Source organism: Candida parapsilosis, contig 006372, assembly GCF_000182765.1.
Source record: "Candida parapsilosis strain CDC317 annotated contig 006372".
Classification (NCBI taxonomy): Eukaryota; Fungi; Ascomycota; class Pichiomycetes; order Serinales; family Debaryomycetaceae; genus Lodderomyces; species Lodderomyces parapsilosis.
This window is the reverse complement of record NW_023503283.1, coordinates 725,415-750,077: the sequence shown is the minus strand read 5'-3', so window position 1 is coordinate 750,077 and position 24,663 is coordinate 725,415. Positions and strand designations below refer to the sequence as shown.

The window sequence follows — 24,663 nt, the reverse complement described above, 5'->3', positions numbered from 1 at the left end:
GGCTTCTTGTTGATCTAAATAGAGTGATTAGAATGCGTAATGAAATTTTTGGTGGGCCCCATTGGTTGGCTCAAAATAATTAGAAATGTGGTGGCATCGCACGACCCTGTAAAAATGCATACATTGTACAATTCATATACGAATAACTACACTACACACAATCAAAAGTACTTCTCACCCCTAAGATTTCCTCTTCTTTACAGTATTTGATTTCTTCTTCTTTCCCTTAGTGTCAATTGCAGTTCTATCACTTTCGGCAATAATCTCAACATTAGCATCATCACTTCCACCCTCATTAGTGGAAGCAATAATGTCCTCCTCCTGCTTGGCTTGACGTTCAGCAGCCAACGCAGCTTCCCTAGCTTCAGTCTCATAAAACTCCTTTTTCAATTCTTCATCATACCATTGAGCATAATATAAACCACCTTGCAATACCAAAACACCAACAAGAACTAAAATAATCATAACTTGAGAAGCAGCAATTACATTAATCCCAGTCTTGGAATCAACTTCACCCCATTCACCAGTGATGGCAGCATTAATCCCAGTTCGTAAATTGGTCAAGTAAATGACAATAGCAATCATAAATAATGCTAATGATCCATATTCGAAATATTTTGCCTCTTCGTCTGGCTTATAAAGCTTGATGAAATGACCGACAAGACCAATAAACCCCACGGCATGCAAAACATAATGGACGTACATTGGTGCTTGGGCCCATGTTTGGTAATGAACTAATGATTTGGCAAATGCATTGGGGTCAGTGGCACGCCATAATGTGTTCAAGTCATAGGGCCAGTTGGCATAGATTGCTCCGAGACCAAATGAGGTGGATGCAATGATTAAAACGGTACCAATTGGCACAATATCTTTATATTTCATCATCTTTCAAGGGATAGATTGAGTTGTACCTCTTGATCAATAGTCTCTTCACTCTTCTCTGCGCCTTTTTTTTTTTTCCTGTCTTTGTTTCGCCGCATCATATTTATTCAGGAGAGAATCATTGTGCGGTTTAGATCACCCGATTTATTTTGCAACAACTCAACTCCTTTTCACCACAGTAACAAATGCCATTACAGATTGTAGTCGTTGGAGCAGGAATCCTAGGTCTCACAACTGCTCTCACATTGAGTGAAAAAGTGACGGATGAGCACGAGATTTACGTTGTTGCTGAATATGGACCCCACGATCCAAAGTTGAACACAACAATGTCAAATTCCCATGAGTACACATCGCCTTGGGCCGGTGCGCATTTTCGTCCATTCCCCAGTGCCAATGATCAAGATAAGAAAGAAATGAAAATGACGAGAGACACATTGCAGTATTTTGCCGAAGTGGCTGCAAGAGATCCCGAAAGCTCGATTCGATTTGTTGATGGATTGGAGTATTTGCAAGACGCCAATGATTTGTACAAGAAAGTGGGGTACGGATATAGTGATGGAATGAATAATTTCACCAGAAATAATGATTTAGAAGGATTTGTTGGATTCAAGTACGATACATGGGTCGTCAACACAATTGTATATTTGGGGTATATCTACCGCAAGTTGCTATTCCAACAAAATGTCAAGTTTATTCACAAGAAATTGGACAACTTAAAACAGGTTATTGGGATGTTTAAATCTCCAATTATTATCAACTGCACAGGCACTGGACTACAATACGATGGTGGTTATGACCCACAATGCTACCCCATTCGAGGTCAAACTTTACTCATTAAGCCACCGAGGTCATTCAAGTTGGACAAGACAGTAACTCACCAATTGCGAGATGGATCATGGATCTTTATCATTCCAAGACCATTGCATGGAGGGGTTATACTTGGAGGAACCAAACAAAAAAACGACTCATACACTGGCGTTCGAGAAGAGGATACAAGACATTTGATTCAATTGGGCAATAAGTATTTCCCTGATTTGAAAAAGACTAATGTTATCACTGGAGAATCGTATTTCGATGTTGAAAGGGTCAATGTTGGATTGAGGCCAGCAAGAGTGGGTGGATTGAATACATCAATTGAATATCATGAGGGTCACCCAGTAATTAACAACTATGGTGCTGGTGGAATGGGTTACGAATTGAGTTATGGAGCTAGTTTACAAGTATATCAAAACTTGGTTTCTGTATTAAACAAGTCTAAACTATAATATGTTTGTCAAGTTTGAACGCATAATCACCTTGGATCCAACGATTAACCATATCTAATGCATTTTGTGGCTGGTCTAATGGAACCATATGACCGGAATCAAACACTCTCAAGTATGTAAAATGTTTATAATTCTTAACTTCACCAGCTTTGTGTCCTTCCCTTGTAATCCAAGGTTCAAACTTAGTAGCATTGAATCGTTTATGATCAGAATATGGTAATTTATTAACCCATGCCAAGTTTCCCAACCAGTCACAAACCAAATCCTTATCACCAGCATATATCAACACCGGAACGTTCTTTTCCAACAATTCAGCAATATATTGTTGATATGGCATATTATGGTCAGTTAAAAACGAGACTCCCACTTCATTATTACAAGCAGTGAAATTCTTATCCACACCCAATCCTTGTTGAACTTTTGGTTCGTTGAAGTAGTCGGTGATGTAATTGAGTTGTGGATAGCATAATGGATTAGAGGAATCACACGTTTGTCTTGAATCATATGGGTTCAAATCACCACTATCGGGTTTATTGGGGGTGGCCAAGATTGAAATAAAGCAAGTGACGGGATTGGGATACTGATAACAAAGCAAACCAAATGGTACGAACCGTTGGTAATACGTATCATATGACTCACATTCTTCATCAGTATAAATCTTGCCAATACCTCCGGCACCACATCCCATATTAGCAACTTGTCCAGCTTGTACAACTGCATCTGTTATACCGTTTCCAATAAGCACCGATTTCAACGGCAAGCCAGCTTCAACAACGCTTGACGCAAACTTGGGAATATAATGACCGGCATAAGACTCTCCAGCAATATGAAAATCCAAATGAGCATATTGAGGGTATTTTTCCCGGAAAAGGGCCACAAAATTGGTGAAATCCACAGCAGCTTGTTCGGTAGTGAATGGAATGTCACCACCAGTACTGAATCCAACTTGAGCCGGTTGGTCCAAAAACACAATAGACGCATTTGAATTCCATGAGTAGGGGTTGAATTCTGGTACCACTGTGGCATTGATCAATGATGGTCCCAATTCCATAGCAAGTCCAATATTTGACGAACAGCCAGGTCCACCCAGCAACCATAAAATCAAAGGATCTTTTGCGGGGTCATTTCTACTTTCAAAAAACCAATAAAAGAACTTTTTACCTGCTTCCTCAATTGTGAAATACCCTGAATATTGCTTGACTGCATCAAACCCCAACAATTCTGGAGTCGAAGCACCGGACGTCAAGTCGTAAGTTAAATCAGTCCTTGGTGGAGCAAAATTCAACTTGTATTGAGAATACATGGATAAGAGCTTATCTTTGCCAAATTTTGCTACATTTTTAGCCCACTCCTGCTGCAAGGCATTGGTTTGTTGAAATGTCCAACTATCAATGTTAACATCACCAAAGGGGAATGAGTCTTTAGCATTGGGGATTTCGAATGGGACTTGTGCTGCTGATGCAATAGCAAGCAGCGCCGCCAAGTAAGTGAGCTTCATTATTTTGAGTGGTAGTTTTACTGGCGTTGTTTGGTTGATACTTGGTACGAAAGAAAGTAACCACACCTTTATTCGTTTCGGCTTATTTGCGCTTCCTAAATCCGAAAAACGGCGGAGAAAAGATTGGGAACGTTTTTCCCACTTAATGGTACGGCGCGAAAAAAATATGTTTAAAGCCGCCAGTGCAAAGGGAATGTAATAAACGAAGGCGAAGTAACTTGAGCCTTTCTATACAAAAAGAAACACGAAATAAGCTATGACACATTTACACAGAGCCTTTGTTAAACCCATAATCACCTCGGGTCCAACGGTTGACCAAATCCAACGCATTTTGTGGTTGGTCAAAGGGCACCATATGGCCAGCATCATACACTCTCACGAATGTCAATTTGTCAAAGTTCTTTACCTCTCCAGCTACAATACCCTTGTTGCTTGTCACCCAAGGACGCAATTGTTGCTTTTCAAATTGTTTATAGTTTAACTTGTTGCAAACATCTAACAAACCAACCCATCCACAAACATAGTCCTTGTCACCAGCGTAGATGAGAACTGGGATATCTTGCTCTAACAAGTCTTGAAGAAATTGCTGAGATGGGCGCATATTGTCTCCATAAACTTCAAATGGCCATGTAACTGAATCTTTGCACATCTCAAACTCTATCTCCAAGGGTACTCCTAGCGTCCTTTTCACTTCATCAAGATTCAAATATTGATCTATCGGTTGAGACTCAAGGTAGCAATCAGAAGTATTGGCAACGCATTCCTTTCTGATGTCATAAGGGTTAAGCCCAAGCTCGTTGAATGGAGCACCCACTTCATTGCCCAATTTTCTAGCGTAAACACACGAAAAGAGTTCCCCATATTTGTAACACACTTCATCAAACCGTTTAAATTCTTGATACTTGTCCAACATCCCTTGGCATACCAGTTCATTCAAAAGCCTCTCGTGTCCACCACCTCCACATGCCATGGGCCTGTAAGCACCAATTTGTGTTAAGGGATCAATAATCCCATTTCCAATAAGCACAGAACTGACATTGAATGTAATGGTGAGTTGATTTTTCTTGAACTGGTGCATCAAGTTGGGAATGTAATGGCCAGAGTACGACTCACCAGCAATATGGAATGGAACTTTTCTAAACTGAGGGAACCGATCAAAAAAGAATTCAATAAAGATGTAAATCGGTTGAGTTGCTGTATCGGTATTGAGAGCGGGCAAACCACCATATGAATACCCCGTGTAGCCAGGCTGATCTAGAAAGATTATGGACGCGTTGGAATTCCACGACCATGGGTTGCGTACCGGTTCTAACTTTGCGTTTATTGAACTTGGACCTAATTCAAAAAATAATCCATAACTTGAAGAGCAGCCGGGTCCACCGGTAAGCCAAAGAATTAATGGGTCTGTAGCTGGATTGTTTCTGCTCTCAAAGAACCAATAAAACAAGCTTTGTTGTGTCAAATCACATTTGAAGTATCCTGCGTATTGACCTACTGATGGCGATTCTAATCCCAAGGAAGCAATCGATCTAGTGAAAAGAGTATAAGATGGATATTGCTTGACAGTGTGTGCTGTATTCGTGTCAAACGCGGTCTGGGATGACACTACAAGAGCAGCAAATGCAGTGAGGAGTATAGTGAATCTCATGATGGTGCTTTTGTCGACAAAGTTTGTGCCGCGCAATTTTGAGAAGTGACGCAAAAAGTCATTGCACTCAATACTTGTCCAACGAAATAGCCCGAAAGCAAACGACTAAAATTACTATGTGAAAGCAATAGAAAAGAAGTATAACTCACATTTCAATCAAGACTACAAGATAGAGAAGGAAGTGCACCGACGCTTTATGTTATTGAATGTATCAAATTAGATCTAGATTTACAAAATGTGTGCTATGCAAAAGGTTGAATAAATGTACAGATACGACACAAAGCTGAGAAGTGAATAAGCTATCAAACATTAATGTCCCTCTCAACATTTCCCGTGGTAGTTGCGCTATCTTGGATAATGGATGCCTCTAATCCAAGACGTGTCACCTCACAACTTTGAACATAGTAACACTCTATAAATAAAACTTTCTCTTGTCTCTCTCCATATCAGGTCTAAATTCCCACACAACATCACCCTTGACACCCTTTTGCATCCTTCTCAACTTAAGGGTAAACTGTGGTCCCAACTCCTGTAGTCCTACTTTTTCTTCATTCCTAAACACGTATCGATGTCTTCTCAAGAATATGTAGTCACGTTGGTTATGCAATGTTATAACTTGCCTTCCTTGTAATTCGGGTTTATGGGGAAAAACAGATTGAAATAAACGGCCAACAGTTTTACCCAATCGAGTGTTGAAATTGTTAAGTACTAATTCTGGTATATGATCCGTGGCCACACCATGACCTTTTATTCTCTTGCCGTCAATTATTGAACTTATAGAGAAATAAAATGTCGGTCCTTCGGGTAAGTTGACCAATGTTAATCCCGTAACTTTTTTTTTGTCTTCATTTATAATTGCCAACAATGTGTATTCTCTATTGGAGCAAAACTTGGCCATATCTTGAATATTAAAGTCTTTTTTACGTTTGACAAATGTGGTATTGGGGAGGAAATCCATCAACATGTCAGCAAACTCATAAGCTGGTTTCTTGGCACCAATATTTGTCGTGAGAAGGATTTTGGGATCCTTGGATAAATTGGTGAAATATTCACTAAACTCATCTTCATCGCCTTCAATTTTTGCCAGGAGAGTTTCATCGTAAACTCGTTTGGAATCGATTGTAGCAGGAATATTTTCGGCAATTCTTTGTTCTCGTAACTCAGGATTATTACGTTCTTCATCGGCTCGTTCTGCTCGTAATTTATGGCGGTCTTTGACTTTTTGTCTCTTGATGTCGGCATATACTTGCTGTCTTCTTTGTTTGTTTTTTATCCGTTTCAAGGCTTCACTGGTGCTACTCATGATGGAAGGGGGTACACAAGGCAGTTTGATTCATAAATTAGAGAGATGAGATGCAGAAAAATCATCACCGCCAATCGCACAAAGATTTCCCATGTGAGTGATTGGTAGCGTAGGATAAAGTTTTCTGATCAAATCTCCGAAGCACACACATTCATTTAGTTGTTACAATTAGCAATGATCACGAGGGAGTGTATAGCACAATGGGGTCGTCTCATCAAGCCCAAAACCTTTGTCATAAAGGACACTTACTCCATTGGTCCTATTACCAACTTGACCAACTTACTTGAAGGTATTTTCAAAATCACACAACCACTGGATCAATCGGCAACGGAGAACTCAACAGCACAAAAGAGCTGGTTTCGAGGGTTTCATTTCATTTTCAACTGTCAAACGAATCAGCATTTGGGAAGTGATGGATACGATAACTACCAAGCACCGGTGATTGATAATCATCAACTATACATGAGACGATTATGGGCCAAAGGAGCCATTCAATTTGTTCAACCACCAGAATTGAATACTGCTATGAAATGCACTGAGCAGGTCAAAACGGTTAAACCATTCAATGAAGATGTTTTTGTTGATATTGAGCGTAAATACACTACTTCAGAAGGACGTGAGCTACTAGTTGAGAATAGGACATTGCTGTATACAAACAGATTATATGCGCCAAACAATTTTCCCAAATTGACTCATCATGAACCGCTAGTCACATTCAAACTATCACCCATTGACTTGATGAAGTATAGCATGCTCACTTATAACCTACATCGTATCCATTTTGACGCTAGATACGCCCATTCAATTGAAAATTTGCCTACATTGCTCGTTCATGGTCCATTTCAAGTGACATTGATATTGTATTACTTTAGTCTACAACATCCCGATCTTGTTGCTCATTACTTCAAGTATCGCACGTTTGAACCGTTTTTTGTCAATGAAGAAGCTGCAATACTGATTATCGCCAAAGGTGCAAATGAATTTGAATTGACATTGTTTCATCCTGTGGACAAAACTGTATATCTACAAGGTACCGTAAAATGCAAAAAGCCTGAAACATAGGCGTGGTGGTTGTGTTGATTCTCATTTATACATCTAGTGTAGCTCTTACTTTACCAATACAATAATCAAGATACTCCTTCTTGTACCCTTCATGATTCAATTGCACATCACCCAGCAATTCACTAATAATCTCTTCGTTACCACCAACAATCACCATTCCATAAGGCATACTCGATAAATCGGGCATAGGTTCAACCAAGGTTGCATCAAATATCAAACTGGTTATATTATTGGCAACTTGACGTCCCATGTACATTGCCCATCCAGCAGATTTAATAATGGGGAAATTTACCAAATCACCAACAACAAAGAAATTTTCCTGTGTGAGATGAGTGTTTGGGTTAGTCAACTGTAAATAGTCATTGGTGTTAACTTGTCCATTGACGATATAATCTTGGAGTTGTGGTGATAAAAATAATGTATTATTGTGCTTGGAACAACAATGGAAATTCAAGTCCGATTCAATAACTTTTTGTGACGTTGTGAGTAAATTGTTGTTATCGTCCAATACTTTTTCAATTCGGGTGTTTAGATATATATTGACCCCTGATCGTTCAATTGAATCTTGCACCATTGTTTTGAACTCCAAACTTAATGGTTCAGGTGGGAAATGTTCATGAGGATGGATTAAATTGACTGTCTTATCAGGGTATGCTGTTTTGATATCTCCGGCAATTTCAGTGCCCACTGCACCAGCACCAATAATGGAGATGATGTTTGCTTGTTCAATCTGACTCTTGGCTCGTCCAACTTCATCCAAAAATTGTTGTTGGGTGTTTGCCAATGGTGTAGTTGGCCAATTACGGTCTCTTCCACTTGCCATAATCACATAATCAAATTCAATCTTGCCTGTTTCAGTAGTTGAGTTGTTCAACGTATATTCCGCTGATTGTAAATCCAATGACGTTATACGTCCATGAATGAAATTCAATTGCAATTGATTTTCATAAGCATCACCTGCTTGTGTAAACCATGATGAATCGTAATGCTGTTTACTAACATCATCAGATATGATACTATTGAATCTGATATGGTCCAATTTGTTGAATGGAATATATTGTGTTTGAGCAAACTGGGTACTAACAATAGATCGCGATATACCCAAAATATTTAATAGTCCGTCTTTAGGCTCTACCAAAGTTATGCTAATTTTGTTACCGTCTTTGGGGATACGCGATGACAAATTGATTTGTAAAGCACGCAAGGCTGCGATTCCTGCGTATGCACCACCAACAATCAAGATATTTGTCGATATGGGTATTGGAGTATGGCTGCGTTGAGGTAAATTTGTCATTGGTGATGATAATTTCGAATACAGCTTTGCTGCTGTGTGAGCTATATTTTTGACCGCCGAGCTGATAGTTGGCATTTCTGGTTTATTCTCTTGTTCAGTCATGATCAATGGGATCTTACAAAAGTCGTGATACTTGGTGGTTCTTAAATACTTTGAAAAGTAGCGAAAATTTTTTTTTATCTATTTCATCAATTTTATCAGATCTCAACCAAAAAGAGAAGAGAGAAAAAAATGAAAAAAAAAAATAAAATCGCTATTGCGGTATGGGCGCCGAGAAACACCAAATCATTGACGAAAACGGATTGCGGTCCGATTTTCACTGGCTTGTATGCAGTACGTACCCATACAGTCATCCCAATGGGGTAGCATTTGCGATCGTGGAGAAAGAGATTCACCATCCCCCTTACAAAATATCGGTAAAACGCAAAGAGAAATAATGTCAATGCCGAAAAGAAACAAGGCATCACGATACACCCATAAACCGATATCTCCATATTGGTGGTTCTTGTACCTTTTTTTCGGTACCGAATCGAAAATATACAACTGTTCTTTTAGTACACAGACACACAGACATACAGACACACACACTCTCTCTCTCTTTCTCACTATACTATGTTCATCCCCCCCCCCTTTTTTACTCTGTAAACTTAAACACAAACGAAATGAATGTTGCCAAAAACAAGAATAAACAAATCATGTTGGGTCCAAACTTGTCACCATACTGAACTGGTTTCTTTTCTCTAATCATCAACACACGCCAAATATATCTATAAGTAGCGTATCCCAACGTAAACAACGCCGTGATGAAAAAACCAATACTGGCAGTCAATGCGCTATTGGTTCCATAGTTCAACAATGCAGTCGCTGTGAATCCCATCAACATACCAATACTTATCCAACTAAGAAATGTACGTTCATTAGCGAAATACACCTTAGGTTCAATTCTAACTGGCACGCAAATTGTCTTTCCTGGCGGTAACTTGTCCTTAAACGTGGCATTTAAATCGTAATTTGTCCCTGGTTTGACGGTAAATGTACGATCATCGTTGAAATAGTACAAGAATTTACCATAAAGGCGATAAAGAAAGTTCTTGACTGGCGAGTTGGTACGACGGGAGGTATAATTATTGGGCAACAAAAGTGGCGTTTGTTCATCCAAATCTTCTTCCAATGGATTAACATCGTTTGAAAAATGTACCCCTGTATACGAAGAGCCAGTCAACTCTTCTTCATCTAAATCGTTACCACTGGTGCTTGAGCCTAATCTTTGTTGTTGTGATTGACCTTGGTGACGTTGAATACCATATTCTTGCACAATTTTTGGTTTCCTAATATCAACATCCATTTGAGTATACCAAAATGGTAAAAGATCAACCATTTCAGTCAATAAGGTGGCCCCACCATGGATGAATTTAGAAAATTTAGGGACAGCTTCAACCAAATGAGAATTGACCAAATCTCTAACCCAAGCTGGTGGTTCTTGGCCCATTTGTGTTTGTAATTTCACTTCCAAAACTGCATATTGAAATCTACAAACATCCTTTTCGGGCAATTGTGGGAATGGGTAATCAACCCCAATATCCATTCTTCTCCAATTGCCATGGGTACGGTCATACCCATCAAAATCATCTTCTCTAACCATTGTCAACTCAGTATCCAAGGAAATTCTAACTCTGGCATCGCCTGGTAATTGAAATGCCGTTCTATTGTAAAAAGATCTCATCACGGGACGCATCTTGTCCTTGAGAACCCTATATTGAACTTCTTGAGCCAATCGTTCCAAATTTTCAATTTCTTGAGGACTTTTTTTACCTTCCTTTCTCATCTTGTCAAAGATTTCACTAGCTTTCAATTCACCTGACAAGTAAGCATTCACCTTCTTTTCCTTCAATGCGAATCTTGCTTTAACTGATTTTTCACCAGTCCAATCTTCTCTATGAGTTTTCCTTTCAACAAAAATTTGATCTGACTTCATGCCACCATACCATCTCAATCTTATAGCTTCTGCACCCTCATCTTTCCTCAATCTGCCATAGTATAGATCCATATCTTCATTATCAAAATAAATGGAAGTGATTGCTGAATCTTCTGGTTCAAATTCTTTATCAGCATTGAACACCAACACAGGTAAATGTTTCAAAATAATCAATTTCAATTCAGTAATGTTATCAGGATGGACCCAATATTTTGTTGTTTGACGAACAAAATTTTGTTGAGAACCACCGGCAGAAGAATCCCCCTTGATTGGGTTACCTCTAGTTCTAACCAAGTCATACAATTTTGACAATTTAACAATCAAATTATCATAATTATCCTTGTAAAATGGTTTGGAGTTTAATCTAGCTTGGAAAACTGGTTTCAAGTGGTAGCCAGTAGTTTTGTCATGTTTTTTAATAATCTTTTGGAACCCAGTATAATTTAATCGAGAAAACTTGGCCAAATCATGAACATCGGCAATAATGTCAGACAATTCCTCTTCTAAATCCTCAAAATCTTGTTCTTGCGGTGGCGATGTAACCAATGGATCATTATTTTGATAACGATGTAAAGTGGTGACTACTTCATGAACATATTTCTCTGCTTCTTTGATTCTTCTATTGACCTCGGTGTTTTTAACCTTGGTGAAGGAATATACTTTATCCAACTCTGTTTCCAACTGGTTAAGAAAATCCTCTTCCAATTCATTATTCCAATGGTAATCGTTATCCTTTAACCCTTTTTTCAACTGGTGTTTTAAGTCATCATAAGAAATGTAATAAAAGGAGTAATTTTTGATCAATGCCTTTCTTAAATGTTCACCAAACTTCATCTTGAACTAGATTGAGTGGGAGGTGGTGTGGTGCGCAAATATTGATACAGTGGAAGGTTGTCCAATCTTGAAGACAAGTTGTGAAAAATGCACTCTGGTTTGAAATATCGTTTAGAAGAAGCTAAGAAATGGGAAGAATTGAGAATCGATGAATTGAAATTGGATGAGTACAAGTTTCGACTAATATTATCATCAATGATGGATGGTTAATATTATTAATAATATTGTTATTATTATTGTGTTTCAATTAACGCTACCATATTAACTAATTTCAATTTTAATATTAAGATTCTTAAAAAAATACACTAATCATCTTGGACCAATTAAGATATCAAGCCGAGAAGCGATACCGAAACCTCGTACTGGCTCTGCTTTTTTGATATGTTGGCTCATTGACTTCACCGCCATTAGTCTTGTCTTAAAGGGTCATGGGTCAAACATAGAGATGATGTTTGTAGCAATTTGTTTTTGTTTTTTTTTAAGGCAGGGGGGGAGGAGGAGGGAGGGCACGTGGGCGTGTCTAATTTTGAAATCGATTGTCGTATTTTATAATTTTGTGTCATTGTTACATATTTAACAAAAAAAAAAAAAGCTACACAAAAAAAAAAAAAATAAAAAAAAAAAAAAGAAAGAACAACGTTGCAGCACGTGCGCTCTCAAGAGCCGTACGATTAGGGACTGCTACTCTAACAAAACAGTTTATCTTGATATCTTTACCAAAAGCCATTACCAATTAATTTCCTCTCAATCACAATCTTGTCAACTTGGCTAACATTCGTGTGCCAACTTCTCAACTTCATCTTTCAATGCCTCATTAAATTCAATAAACGAGTCTTGTGTTCTTCTAAACACACCAAACAACTGTAGTATATACACTAATAAGCCACCAAACAGTTCCAGTTGAATAAATAAAGTACGAGTTCCTCCTTCCAATGATTCAATAGCGAACTTGTGTATACCATAAAAGATCCAATCAGAAACCAAAGCACCTTTCCAAACTAGGCTCAGATCTGTCTTGTTGAGTATTGTTGGATATATGGTACTGGTGTGGTTCATTCCCTTTAATTTTAAGTCGATTTGTAACTCATCACCTTCATTCAATTGTGGGTCAGACGTGTTTGTATATTTGTGGAAACTCACCATAAATGGGTTCCAACTGGGGTACGATTGGTAGTCAAAGAACTTTTGTTTAACTAGCTCTGGTGGTGCTTGAATGATTATGTTTGTCTGTACTGATGGCATAGTTGGGACACCAACTGGAAGGAGCTTGTGATGCTTTCCCTTTCTTAGTTTAGGTTATTCTATTCTTAGTTTGAGGCATTTTGTTTTTTGTTGTTTTTTTTTTTTTGTGAGAATCGGAGTTACTGAAACGAGATTTTATATCGGAGTTATAACAAAGACAAACTAAAAGAAAGAAAAGCCACATGATTGCCTCAAACAGATCTACCCCCGTCTTATGCGATATCGATTACAATGCTCAAAGACAGTTAACTTCCTAGTCTTTATTCAACTAAACGATGGTGATATAGCGAGAAAGTTGAAAATTGAATAGAGTACAACATTTTGAGTAAACTTTTGAGCAAATATCTAACCAGATACGTTTGAAGTTAGTTAATGATAATAACAGATATGTTTGTAAGAACAACACATACCTAGGAGTACAATGATGGTTTTATTATGGGTTGGACATGAAGCTCAAGAAAAGTCTATTATTTTGACAAAATTCTGTGTATGGGGGTGGAATAAAGCGGTGTCGACCTAAAGTGTATAATGTAGCCCTCTGAGTTATATATATAGTAATATAAATAGTAATTTATACATATATCAATATTAGTATTAAATATCATAATATTTAGTGCGATTTATCGACCATTGACCATTGACCAATTAACCTAGACCCTTCCTCTTCCTCGCTGTTCCATCTTTCATCAAGCAGTTGAGATTTTGCTTTACTCCTTCTTGTGTTATATGCTGTGTGTTATATGCTGTGTGCTATATGTTGTGTGCTATATGTTTTGTTGTGTACTATACTATACTATTCTATACTATACTATACTATATTGTACTATACTGTACTGTACTGTACAATACTGTGTTATATACAGGATGTGTAATGTATGTACCAAAAGTTTTTTTTTTTTGCGTGATTAAAATTTTCTCTCTCTCTCTCACTCTCTCTCACTCTCTCTCACACACACTCTCTCTCTCGCTGGACTGAGCGAGAAAAAGACAAAAACTAAACACACACACGCACACACACACACACCTAACACACTAACACACACATAGAGAGAGAGAGAGAGAGAGAGAGAGAGAAAAAGAAAACAGAAGATCCAACAGAGGGAGGGAGAGAACACAGACATATTGATATATACAACATTAACACTCTATTTTTTGACAACATTGTTTGCCTCGACATAGAACATCCAAGGTCAAACTGAGTATCTCACTACACATCAATCCTCAATATACTGTTTGACTCAATTGGTATTTAAAAGTTTTGTATTGACCTCACCAGAAGGCTAGGCTTATCTTAACAGTTCAGTCAGTTTTTCAATTTTTCATTCAGACACACACAACACACACACAACACACACATCTACAACACACACACACACACACACATTGGCTTCGCTTTTTTGAAAACATAGCAAGTGTTCAACAACATCAGCAGTTTACTACTACTACTACTACTACTACTACTACTACTACTACTACTACTACTACTACTACTACTACCATCATCATCATCACTGTAATACAACTTTTACACTCCTAATGACAATGGATACTAATGGAGTTCAACAAATTGTGTCTGCATTGGAAGTTGTATACAATCCAAAATCAACAAACGATGAAAGGAGACAAGCGCAATCTTTCCTAGAAACAATCAAATCCAACGATGAATCACCATTTTGGGGGTATCAACTAGCTCTTCCTGAAAACAATGGATCAAATTACATAGTTCGATACTTTGGACTTACGTTGTTGCAAGTATCCATAAGATATAAATTCCACACATTTGATTCAACTAAAATATCAGCATTAAAAAATTGGGTCATTGAATTGGCAAACAAGATACTTGATAACGATCCCCATTATGTAAAGGAGAAGATTGCTTTTCTTTGGGTTGCATTGGCAAAGAGAATATGGGGTAGCTATTTGATAAAATCTAGGGATCAGCTGAGCAAAGAGGATGATGAACTTGATGAAGATGCGAAAGATGCAGGTGCTGACAAACCGGCGGTAACGCCACAAGAAGCTGAAGATGGGTGGGTATCGATGGACTCCAACTTGTGGACCCTTTGGAATAATAACATCACTTGTCGTGAATTGTCATTAACCATCATAAGAACCCTTTTTGAAGATATCTATCTTCTTGATGATGCAATTGCTTCCAAAAATAGTGTTGTACTAAATCAATTGTCGGTACTAATAACAACTCCAGACAAGGTGCTTGAAACTATTTATGAAAAAAATTCAAAATTTACTATATGCAAAGCTTCAACTGAAGGGTGGTTTGTTACTTGGTCACGATTCTTACTTGAAGTTGTTGCCAATAACGAATACCACAATGAAATATACCAAAAGTATGTCACAAAGATTCTTTCTACATTCAAAACATGTTTACATTGGATTCATCCTAGAGTGTTGAGAGAAGAAAATACATTGAATACATTGATAAACTTGTTGACCATACCTGATGTCAAGATCAAGACATTGGCAGTTGATTGTTTACATATTATATTCACCCGAACATATGCTCAAGATGAAGAATTTGACTTTTTCATTGGATCCATATTCACTACTGAAGGTATCAACAAGTTGGACGAATTTTATCAATCGTTGCAATTAGACCCTGATGATATTGATGAACAAGTTTATGCATTGTTGAAAAAAACAGTTGAAATGATTGTGTCTCTAAGCGAATACTTAAATATTTCATCCAAGCACAAAGTCGATTGGGAAAAGAGTGATGTTGATGGATACCTAAGATTAGTATTAAAGACTACTGACCATCCTAGTCTAATCATTAGTGGTTTGTCATTGCAAATGTGGGTGACCATATTACGTTTTGACGAGCTTAGTGCTAAGCGTCAGATTGTTGACATTATGATGCAGTTGTTGGATATTGCTGCAAATAGAACAATCAATTTCCTTTGGGATGATGAACACGTTTCAAAGAAATTTTTCGATATTGATTTTGATTCAACTCCCGATGCAACAAGCTTTCTTCAAAACTATCGCAAGTTTAATGAAGATATCATTAGAATAACCGTTTGCAAAAAACCCGAAGAGGGACTTGTTTGGCTTGAAAATAGATTGGAGGATTTTTTCAGCTCCGAATTGGGTAGTCAATGTATCAATAATTACAACTTGGGTGAAAAATCAAAAACATTCAACTATGGATCATCACAATTTAGCATTATTGAGAATAGTATTAGAGGTATATCTCGATGGAGAATATGGTACAATGGAGAGGATTACACGGCAATAGATGATCGATTGAATAAACTTGTGATTCAGTTGGGTGAAAGGCTATTAGCGATGAATTTAGCATCGCCATTGATTATTAGAAAGCAAGTGCAAACTTTGGTTCAATTTGCTCCGTTGTTAAAGGGAGTCGATAGCCCATTGATGTTTCAAATTCTTGAAAAAATACTCACCACTGCCACATTTCCATATCCACCCAATATCACTGATGAAGATAAGGAATTAATTCGTGATTTGCGTGCAAGTTGTGGTACTGAATTGAATAGATTAGCATATATCATGCCCGAAGCGTTGAAAAACATCTTTAATGATTTGGAGAGTGTTGTGGCAAACATTTTGTCTTCAGATAAAGTTAGTGCCCATGAAAATGTCGCATTCAAGTCATTTCTATTGGTTATTGCTTCACGATCATCAATTGATGACAAGGATGATTTATTCGCCAAAATTGTCGATCCTGATTTGGCCGCTTGGTCAGCACCAGAAACTGAAAAGGGGTTGATGGATTTGCATTGGTTTATGGAAAGAATTGGTATTGTTGAAATTGCATCTTATTTCCAAAAGAGGGGTATTACAACTTCAACTAATCTACTAGAAGCCAGAATGGATGATGAAGGTAAAGAGTTGAAGCAAAAATTAAAAGATCATTGGAGTTCAATTTTCCCCATACGAGCAACGAGAATTTTCATCCAGTATAGTATTGAAAAATTGAGTCATGAACTGCCTGAGTATTTAAACTTGCTTAAATTATGGAAACCACGCGTACAACCAATTGTACCGCATATCCTACAATTGTTGACGCAAATTCAAGCGTATCATAACCCTGCAAACTGGGTAGACTTACCTGCTGAAGTCCAAAGTTTTGTCAAGTATAGTTGCACTGAACGATTTTGGCAACAGGGCGTTTCAATCCAATCAAAGGAGACATTTATAGAGGAGAATGTCAAAGCTGCATTGACATTGAGAGATTTTGCTGATTCAGTGGGTCATTTGATTAGATACACTAGAGAATATGCATTCCTAACCGTTGGGTCATTGGCACAATTGGAAGATACACTTTATGAAATACCCCAGATTGCGACAATGATTTGGAAGGCGGTTGCTGGTGACACTGTAGGAATCACATTACATTCTTGGAAACACATGATTAATAGTTGTCTTCGAGTCGTTATTAAATTTTGTCCAGTCAAATTTGTTGAAGTGTTTATGAGTGAATTGTTACCCAAGGCATTGGGTGATATTGATGCATTACTCGTTAGCAAATGGGATAAAGTATACAGTGACGGATTACAATTACAAGGGAATGAGGATGACGAGACATTGTCAGAGGAAATGATGGAAGAACATATGTTGAGACAATTGACAGCCACGGTGGTGAGAATGTTGATGGATATTGTGGGACAATACAATTCCAAAGCTTTAACCGATACACAATTTGCTGCTCGAAAATTGGTGATTGAGAATAAGCAAGTCTTGGCACCATTTTTAACAATTTGTTGTCATATAATTGCATTCAAGGACACCAAATGTTCATTCAATACCATCTTGGTTATTAGAAACATTCTTAGTGACATCACTTCGAGAGACGATGAAGTTGACAAATTTCTTTGTGAGAATCTTATAAAATCATTGGTGCATGTTTTGCTTGATGACTATTTTATAGAAACTCACAGCGAAGCCGCATTAGTTCTCACTACATTGTACTGTCAATTACGATCCAAGAATGACTATGCTGCTCGAGTATTGATGCAAAAGTTACCAAATATCAAACCGCACCACATTTCCAATTTTGAGAATTTATTGGTTAGTTCAAAATCGCTTAGACATCAACGAAGTGCACTTTTGGAATTGATCAAGATATCTAAAGATAATGGATCATATGGAGAAGAAGAAGATGACATGACAAAGAGGAAAAAAGAATTGGATCAAGTTGCTAAACGAAAGAAAATCGGTGCTGATGAAGTTGATGTGATGAATAATCCCTATACTGAGAATGGGGCATTGGGCAACTTATTCGGGGAGGAGTGAAAATCTTTCTTTCTCCCTCCCCCCACCCCCCATTCCCACCCTCAAAATGGAAAGCAAAAACTTTAGAGAGTAGAATATGTTTATCTATTTATATATAAGTTTCAAGTGTATAAGTGTATGTGTATTTTTAAAAAAAATGTTTCTTTTAGGAAAACCTCATTGTACCTCATTAATTCTGCTTGAATAGCTTGGTGATCTCTTCACTGCTAAACATTTTATTATTAGCCACCATTTGTTGATTTTCAATCAAGATCTCAGCGGGACCAGTAACTTTAAAATAAATTGGGTTTCTTCTAATCAACCGACCATTGATTTTAACATACACCCAATGCCACATTTTACTAAACTGTCTCTTTATAGGTTCCCAATAGGAACCAATAGGGTCCAATACACGTCTTGGATTCAACTGATTCCAAAACCCACTTATGCTAGCTTGTGCTTGCTTGATTGGGTTCACTATCCAACGGGGCCAATCGAAATGGGGGAGATCCAATTTATGCAATTCATAAGTACCTGGAGTCAACACCTGTGGTTTCAAATGGGGCATGGCACCGGTGTTGATTGCGATTAGAGCATTGGGGTTAATTAATATTTCATTGTTTGGTTCAATTTGTAAATTGAAAATTGTCGAACTTGCATCATCAAGCACAATGTGTCCTTTGCCTGATATCTTTACCGAATTGTAATCACCACTTGCAGAAAATGATGACAGTTTGCCACTAAACTCCACATCCGATCCCGTCCACCCTATTATTCGCCTACTATCAAACACCGTCCATTGTTTTGCAGCATCCAACACGCGATAATGGCTTTGTTCATGAATGAGCAAGTTTGACGCTTCAGTCGCCTTCAATTGTTGGTAGGGTACTCCGTAAAGTAACGCAGTCTCTTTTTCAATAGTATTTAGTTCGACATTTGCTGCCAAGATTGAGCTTTGGGAGATGTAGATGGATGATGATTGGGGGAGGGTGATTGAAAGTATGGTTGATGGGTGACCAATGGCGTGGAAATGTGGACGAGCTGCGAATGGACCTGCACCTGTGACTTGTGGGGGGTCAAGTGAAATGGACGGGGGTACAGTGTAATTTCTTATGAGGAACCTGCTTGAGGTGACGATGGGAAGTCTTTTCATGGGTGGAATTCACAAGAGATACAGTTATAGAGGAGAAGTCTTGTGATTTTCGGATTTAAGAGAAGATTAAACAAAAAACAAAAAACAAAAAAAAAAGAATAACTTTTATTCACAATTACATTTACTATACATTATCCACTCAAGGCAATGAGAATTGATTGACAAATTCATCAGCATCATTGATACCCTTCAACAAAGAATCATCACACAACGATTTATCAACGGCATTAACAACTTTAATAAACCCAACAAATGTTTTCCACCAAGCTACAGCATCTTTCAAATCAGTCTTCATTTGATCAGCAGTGGTTGAATTAACGCCATAAACATTGATATTGTACGATGGATTTGCAACCTGGAATATGTGGTCAGCAATGTAATTAGTTGCAAATGTAGCGGCTTCATTTGTAGTAGTTGATGCAGTCTTTTGATGCTTCAATGCCACTTCAAAATAAATCTCAGCTACAATTCCCATCAATGTATTATTTACATTTTTGAAAAATGGCAATTGATTAATCAATTGCAACCATTGGTCTTTATTTTCATAGGCCAGTTTGATATTGTTTTGTTCTTGTCTAACCACCAAATCAGTCAAGACACATTCAATTGTATGTAGTAATGTTGTATTGATGAATTCGACATGCGATCTGAAATTTAACAAGTTTCTCGAAACTGGACCTTGGTAGTTGATGGGAGATGAATTGAACTTCTTTAATGACATTACCCTTGAAATGAGATTGATTGTAGTGACTTCACTTGCGTTTAATTCATAAGTTGAATTCACAACTTTATATTGGTTTGCCACCCCAGGAAACTCCTTGTTAACCTCATTGAGTTTCAAAGTTTGTGATTTCAAAAGTAACAAAATAATTACAAGATGTTCCAATTCCTCTTTCTTGATTTTCGCCGTCTCACGAGTGAAAATTTCAAGTATTTGACCAATTGAACTCAATTGACTCTTTTCATCAACAATTCCATACAAAAATAATGTTCTTAAAACCACAGTTGATACCAAATCACCCTTAAACTTGAGCTCTTCCTTCATATTGTACTCACCAGTCAATGATTGTGCAAAGAATGTCCTCAAATCAAATGTCTCGAGCTTTTTGTTAATAAACAAGTGGCCAATACGCTTACTAACAGTAGGCATCATTCTACTATTCAACTCGATCTCATCTCTAAACCAAAACTTAACCTTGATCTTCTTAACTTGGTAGTATCTTGCCAACAATTGAGTTATCAAATTATATTGCTGATCAAGGTTATCAAGATAAAATTTCGAAGTGAGTAATTTTTTAAAACTAGCACTGTTCCCTAACTCCAAAGGTGGCCGAACAACAAATTGACCACCCGTGACTGAGTTTAACAATTTAAGAGGCATCAATCCAATCGATTGGTAAAAATAAAACTCTGGGGGCAATCTTTGTGATATAATGTCATGCAAGTTGGCCGGTATTTTAGCAACTATCTTTGTAGTCGAGGGAGTAGTTGGCTTGTTGTTGTTGTTGTTACTTTCGTTTGGAGTTCCCGCAGATGACGTTGACGCGGAGGCAAGATCATCCTCAATGATGAAATCGGCATCTCGTTCCAAATTGAATTTGGCCATTTCAACATTGTACAATTCTGTATAACCTTGTTTATTAATGATTGGCACATACTTGATTGCCGTTTGTCCCTTCATGTACAAATCAGTTAATTTTGGATCATTGAGACTCAAGATATACCCGTACAAGTTTGAGTTATTGCCACTAAATTGCATATACTGATACACAATATCCAATCCAATTTTGAAATTGTTCAATTGTGGATAATTGGGCACTGGTTTAGGGGTTGGTGGGAAAATGGGGAATGTATTAGGTTGGAATGTACACCCAACCATCAAACTCAAATCTTGAAATTGACGCTCATTTAATCCAAATTCTTGCAACATTCTAAACTTGTCAACAAATCTAAATTCTCTAGTTGGGAACTCCATTGCCAAGATAAACTTGTCAATCTTGGTGAGTAATAAATCAGTAGATCCATATATTGCATCAACAAGATTTTCTTGATACAAGTAGGATAATTGAAACGAAGCATTATAAGGGGTAACCAAGTAATCAATCCCCAATTCAATAAAAATTTTGATCAAATCATTAATCATGGGCTCCAAGGGTAAATTTTCTGAATACAATCGGAAATTTTCATACAGGTACTGCGTATGCGCTGGGGAGTTTAACTTATTCCAAATGTAATCCACATGTTGTTCCTGCGGTGACAATTCATTCTGTCTATAAGTGACAATTTGTGATTGAATAGGTAATCCCGAAATGACAAACAAGGGCTTAATGTTGAATTCTTGAAAAACTTGTAAATCAGTGTAGATGTAATCTGCTAATGAGCTGGGCACTCCTCCAATTGCTGCTAGAAATTGTTCCTTCTTGAAAGTGTAGATACGACTGAGATAGTATTCGGCATCGATACCAAGTACAGAATTGGACAATATATCGAGGGAGCTGGTATAAGTCAACTTTCTTTCAAAGAGAAAGGATTCGAGTGATTTGATTGGCATTGAGTGAGTAAGTGACTTGCGCGAGAGGGATTGAAGTCAAATAGTGGCAAAAAAAGTAACGAGCAGGTAAATGATTAGCTTGTTGAATGCGATTCTTGGTAAACTAGATCCGGTCTGTCAGTCAAAAGTATCGTCTGTCGCAAACTCGTGTGCACAACACGTAGACTCTTTTCGAGATCATTTTTGTCTTCTGCCAAAAATTCCAACAACAGAGCTACCATTCAAGTTATAAAACCCTACAACTCTAAAACTCTAAGATCCTATATACTTTCTATATCTAAATCTCTATACCCACCCAACAAGATTTTACACATTTGGACTCAACATATCCGCCTTCACCAAACTGTGTATATCCTGGATGGAAGCGTTGATGAATTGTCTCACTTCCAAAGCCAACCAAATCTTCATCATACTCAAACTATTTTCATCCCTCAAAATCTCCCTTCCTTCCTTCAGTACTCCAAGTTTTCTCAAAACAGGCAATGAGCTAAAAAAGTAAAACAAATAAGTTAGTAAAAGATGTCCATTTCTTCAGTGGGAAACCCAAATAAAAGAGCGTATACGAACCTTTGGAAAAGATCCAATTTCGGATCCAATTGTCTTCCAATCCCTTCCAACAACAAAATTGCCACAACCACCGACACGAAATCACCTTCCATACGAACATGATGATTACGAACCATACTCAATACTTGATCGAGCAAATCACCAATACTAACTGTACCGAGTGTGAATGTACGCAGTTTCATCCTATCAACCAACTTCTCCACTTTTAATGCAAATATCTCCTTATTGATTGCTGTTTCGGGAGTCCTTGATCGCTCAATCATCAATTCACCAGCTTTGTAACCGTCAAACTCAGAAAGAGCTTTAAACAAGTCAATAAAGTTGACTCTATCGGTATGGTTCAATTCAGTAACCAAACCGACATCCAAAAAGCAAATCTCGGCATGATATCCATGCTCATAAAGCAGAGCCAACTTTTCACACCACGCAGTTTGATTGTTACCCAATTTCATCAACTCTTCGGTGATCTTGTTTGTTTCTTGTTCATTCGAAGTCTTGACAATCTTGTACTCCTTTTCATGTTTAAAATGCTCATTTTTATAAAACCTAACCATCATGTTTCCCGGATGTAAATCAGCATGAACAAAATTATCTAAAATCAACATTTTCAAAAATGCATCCAATCCTTTATCACTAATTTCCTTGGACAAATTCTTGCCAAAATTGTCAGTCAATGATAATAATTTGCTCAAAGGGATGGCATAAATGTACTCTTCCACCAACACATCTCTAGTGGTGAAACTTAAATATGGTTTGGGGAAATGGATATCCAATCTGCTTTTGAAATTTTCTCTAAATTTGGCCAAATTTAATGCTTCAATTCTCAAATCCAATTGTAACCTCATCAAAATTGAAAATTGCTCAACTTCATCAGGTAACGACAACCATTCCATTGTTGGTATAATGTTGATAAAGTCAGCAAAAAACTTCATAATTTTCAAATCTCGATTGATATTGATTTCCACTTTGGGATGTAACACTTTAATTGCCACGCGTTCATTTGAATCCAAGTTTTCAGTAACAATCAAATTTTCAAAAAATTGTGGTTCATGGGCCTTGTCTTTGTGTTTGAGTCTTTGTTGAATCTCAGCTTCTTGCTTGGCTGCTTGATTCAATGCCTTTTTCGAAAGTTTTGCGATATATACTTGAGCAATGGCACCAACACCAACTGGCTTTTCATCAAATTCATCAAAAATTTGGTTAAATGGCAACCCGCCAAAACTCTTTTCAAGAATCTTTTTTGTTTGATGGAAACTATGGGCCTTTGCGTGACTGTGCAATGTTGCTAATTCATCACACATTTCTTGTGGGAAGATATCAGTTCTACTGGCTGCCCATTGACCCAATTTGATAAATGATGCACCAGCTTGCTCAGCAGACCAACGGAGATAGCGATACCAAAGCGTGGCACCAGTTCGAACTAAAACACCATCCGCATTTCGATGTTTCCTTCCAAACCAGCATATAGGGCTAGACAATAACACCGGCAAAAACAAACAAGATAATTCTATAAATCGGGAAAATGTAACAATTGGATCAATGAGGTAATCCTGTAAGAAGAACATTGTTTTGTATAAAGTTCTCACAAGTATCGACGGATGTTGGGTTTTGCTTTTTCTATATGCGTCGTATTGGTCGTATTCTTCCTTTTGCGATGCTTGATATAATCCACTTTCATACGTATCAGCTGTGCTTATCGGTGTTAATTCATGAATTGAGGTGTCCATAGCATGCACATCATTATGAACTTGCGAATTGTAGCCAAGTGATAGAAGCGAGACACCCGCACCTAACCCGATGAAAACCTTGGTGCCATATCTTGTAGGTGGAGTACGAACCGTTTGGTGAAGTTGTCGCCTTAGTGGAATTTGTCTTATGACCGATTTAAAAGCGGTGATCCTCGCCTGATGTTTCAAAATCTCAAAAATCATCATGTGCTTCTTTTTCGTATCATACACGAGGAATTGCAATTGATCAGAGGTGGTGTCTTGTAAACAGTGGATAGATATAGATCTTTGTTTTTGTTGTTGCTAAAGGTTTTGATTGATTGCTGCTTTATTTTTGTCGGGTGAAATTCTCGCACAAAATCCGAGGAAGAATAAGGAAGAGACGTCCAACTTACTATTGGCAGGG

At 37.6% G+C, this 24,663-nt stretch overlaps 13 protein-coding genes across 13 annotated transcripts; 3 read left to right on the top strand and 10 right to left on the bottom strand. All coding sequences in view use genetic code 12, as the record gives it.

Moving 5' to 3' along the window:
* Positions 1 to 180: 180 nt before the first annotated feature.
* Positions 181 to 885, bottom strand: CSH3 (Csh3p; the record flags this gene model as incomplete). Its single annotated transcript, XM_036811247.1, has 1 exon — positions 181 to 885. One exon carries the CDS (start codon positions 883 to 885, stop codon positions 181 to 183), a length of 705 nt encoding a protein of 234 aa, XP_036667703.1.
* A 182-nt stretch (positions 886 to 1,067) lies between these two features.
* On the top strand, positions 1,068 to 2,147 carry DAO2 (Dao2p; the record flags this gene model as incomplete). The annotated part of the gene is made up of 1 exon (XM_036811246.1): positions 1,068 to 2,147. The coding sequence occupies one exon, from the start codon at positions 1,068 to 1,070 to the stop codon at positions 2,145 to 2,147; it is 1,080 nt and encodes a 359-aa protein (XP_036667702.1).
* On the bottom strand, positions 2,137 to 3,645 carry CPAR2_403420 (S10 family peptidase; the record flags this gene model as incomplete). Its single annotated transcript, XM_036811244.1, has 1 exon — positions 2,137 to 3,645. The coding sequence occupies one exon, from the start codon at positions 3,643 to 3,645 to the stop codon at positions 2,137 to 2,139; it is 1,509 nt and encodes a 502-aa protein (XP_036667701.1).
* A 265-nt stretch (positions 3,646 to 3,910) lies between these two features.
* On the bottom strand, positions 3,911 to 5,293 carry CPAR2_403410 (S10 family peptidase; the record flags this gene model as incomplete). Its single annotated transcript, XM_036811243.1, has 1 exon — positions 3,911 to 5,293. The coding sequence occupies one exon, from the start codon at positions 5,291 to 5,293 to the stop codon at positions 3,911 to 3,913; it is 1,383 nt and encodes a 460-aa protein (XP_036667700.1).
* Positions 5,294 to 5,705: 412 nt separating this feature from the next.
* RPF1 (rRNA-binding ribosome biosynthesis protein) lies at positions 5,706 to 6,596 on the bottom strand (the record flags this gene model as incomplete). The annotated part of the gene is made up of 1 exon (XM_036811242.1): positions 5,706 to 6,596. One exon carries the CDS (start codon positions 6,594 to 6,596, stop codon positions 5,706 to 5,708), a length of 891 nt encoding a protein of 296 aa, XP_036667699.1.
* Positions 6,597 to 6,770: 174 nt separating this feature from the next.
* Positions 6,771 to 7,658, top strand: CPAR2_403390 (hydroxyacyl-thioester dehydratase; the record flags this gene model as incomplete). Its single annotated transcript, XM_036811241.1, has 1 exon — positions 6,771 to 7,658. The coding sequence occupies one exon, from the start codon at positions 6,771 to 6,773 to the stop codon at positions 7,656 to 7,658; it is 888 nt and encodes a 295-aa protein (XP_036667698.1).
* Positions 7,659 to 7,683: 25 nt separating this feature from the next.
* CPAR2_403380 (uncharacterized protein) lies at positions 7,684 to 9,054 on the bottom strand (the record flags this gene model as incomplete). The annotated part of the gene is made up of 1 exon (XM_036811240.1): positions 7,684 to 9,054. One exon carries the CDS (start codon positions 9,052 to 9,054, stop codon positions 7,684 to 7,686), a length of 1,371 nt encoding a protein of 456 aa, XP_036667697.1.
* Positions 9,055 to 9,586: 532 nt separating this feature from the next.
* VTC4 (Vtc4p) lies at positions 9,587 to 11,761 on the bottom strand (the record flags this gene model as incomplete). The annotated part of the gene is made up of 1 exon (XM_036811239.1): positions 9,587 to 11,761. One exon carries the CDS (start codon positions 11,759 to 11,761, stop codon positions 9,587 to 9,589), a length of 2,175 nt encoding a protein of 724 aa, XP_036667696.1.
* Positions 11,762 to 12,529: 768 nt separating this feature from the next.
* On the bottom strand, positions 12,530 to 13,003 carry CPAR2_403360 (uncharacterized protein; the record flags this gene model as incomplete). Its single annotated transcript, XM_036811238.1, has 1 exon — positions 12,530 to 13,003. One exon carries the CDS (start codon positions 13,001 to 13,003, stop codon positions 12,530 to 12,532), a length of 474 nt encoding a protein of 157 aa, XP_036667695.1.
* A 1,542-nt stretch (positions 13,004 to 14,545) lies between these two features.
* Positions 14,546 to 18,280, top strand: MSN5 (karyopherin; the record flags this gene model as incomplete). Its single annotated transcript, XM_036811237.1, has 1 exon — positions 14,546 to 18,280. The coding sequence occupies one exon, from the start codon at positions 14,546 to 14,548 to the stop codon at positions 18,278 to 18,280; it is 3,735 nt and encodes a 1,244-aa protein (XP_036667694.1).
* Positions 18,281 to 18,449: 169 nt separating this feature from the next.
* CPAR2_403340 (uncharacterized protein) lies at positions 18,450 to 19,412 on the bottom strand (the record flags this gene model as incomplete). Its single annotated transcript, XM_036811236.1, has 1 exon — positions 18,450 to 19,412. One exon carries the CDS (start codon positions 19,410 to 19,412, stop codon positions 18,450 to 18,452), a length of 963 nt encoding a protein of 320 aa, XP_036667693.1.
* A 139-nt stretch (positions 19,413 to 19,551) lies between these two features.
* Positions 19,552 to 21,963, bottom strand: CPAR2_403330 (uncharacterized protein; the record flags this gene model as incomplete). The annotated part of the gene is made up of 1 exon (XM_036811235.1): positions 19,552 to 21,963. One exon carries the CDS (start codon positions 21,961 to 21,963, stop codon positions 19,552 to 19,554), a length of 2,412 nt encoding a protein of 803 aa, XP_036667692.1.
* A 306-nt stretch (positions 21,964 to 22,269) lies between these two features.
* On the bottom strand, positions 22,270 to 24,461 carry CPAR2_403320 (uncharacterized protein; the record flags this gene model as incomplete). Its single annotated transcript, XM_036811233.1, has 2 exons — positions 22,270 to 22,450; positions 22,531 to 24,461. 2 exons carry the CDS (start codon positions 24,459 to 24,461, stop codon positions 22,270 to 22,272), a joined length of 2,112 nt encoding a protein of 703 aa, XP_036667691.1.
* Between the last annotated feature and the right edge of the window lie 202 nt (positions 24,462 to 24,663).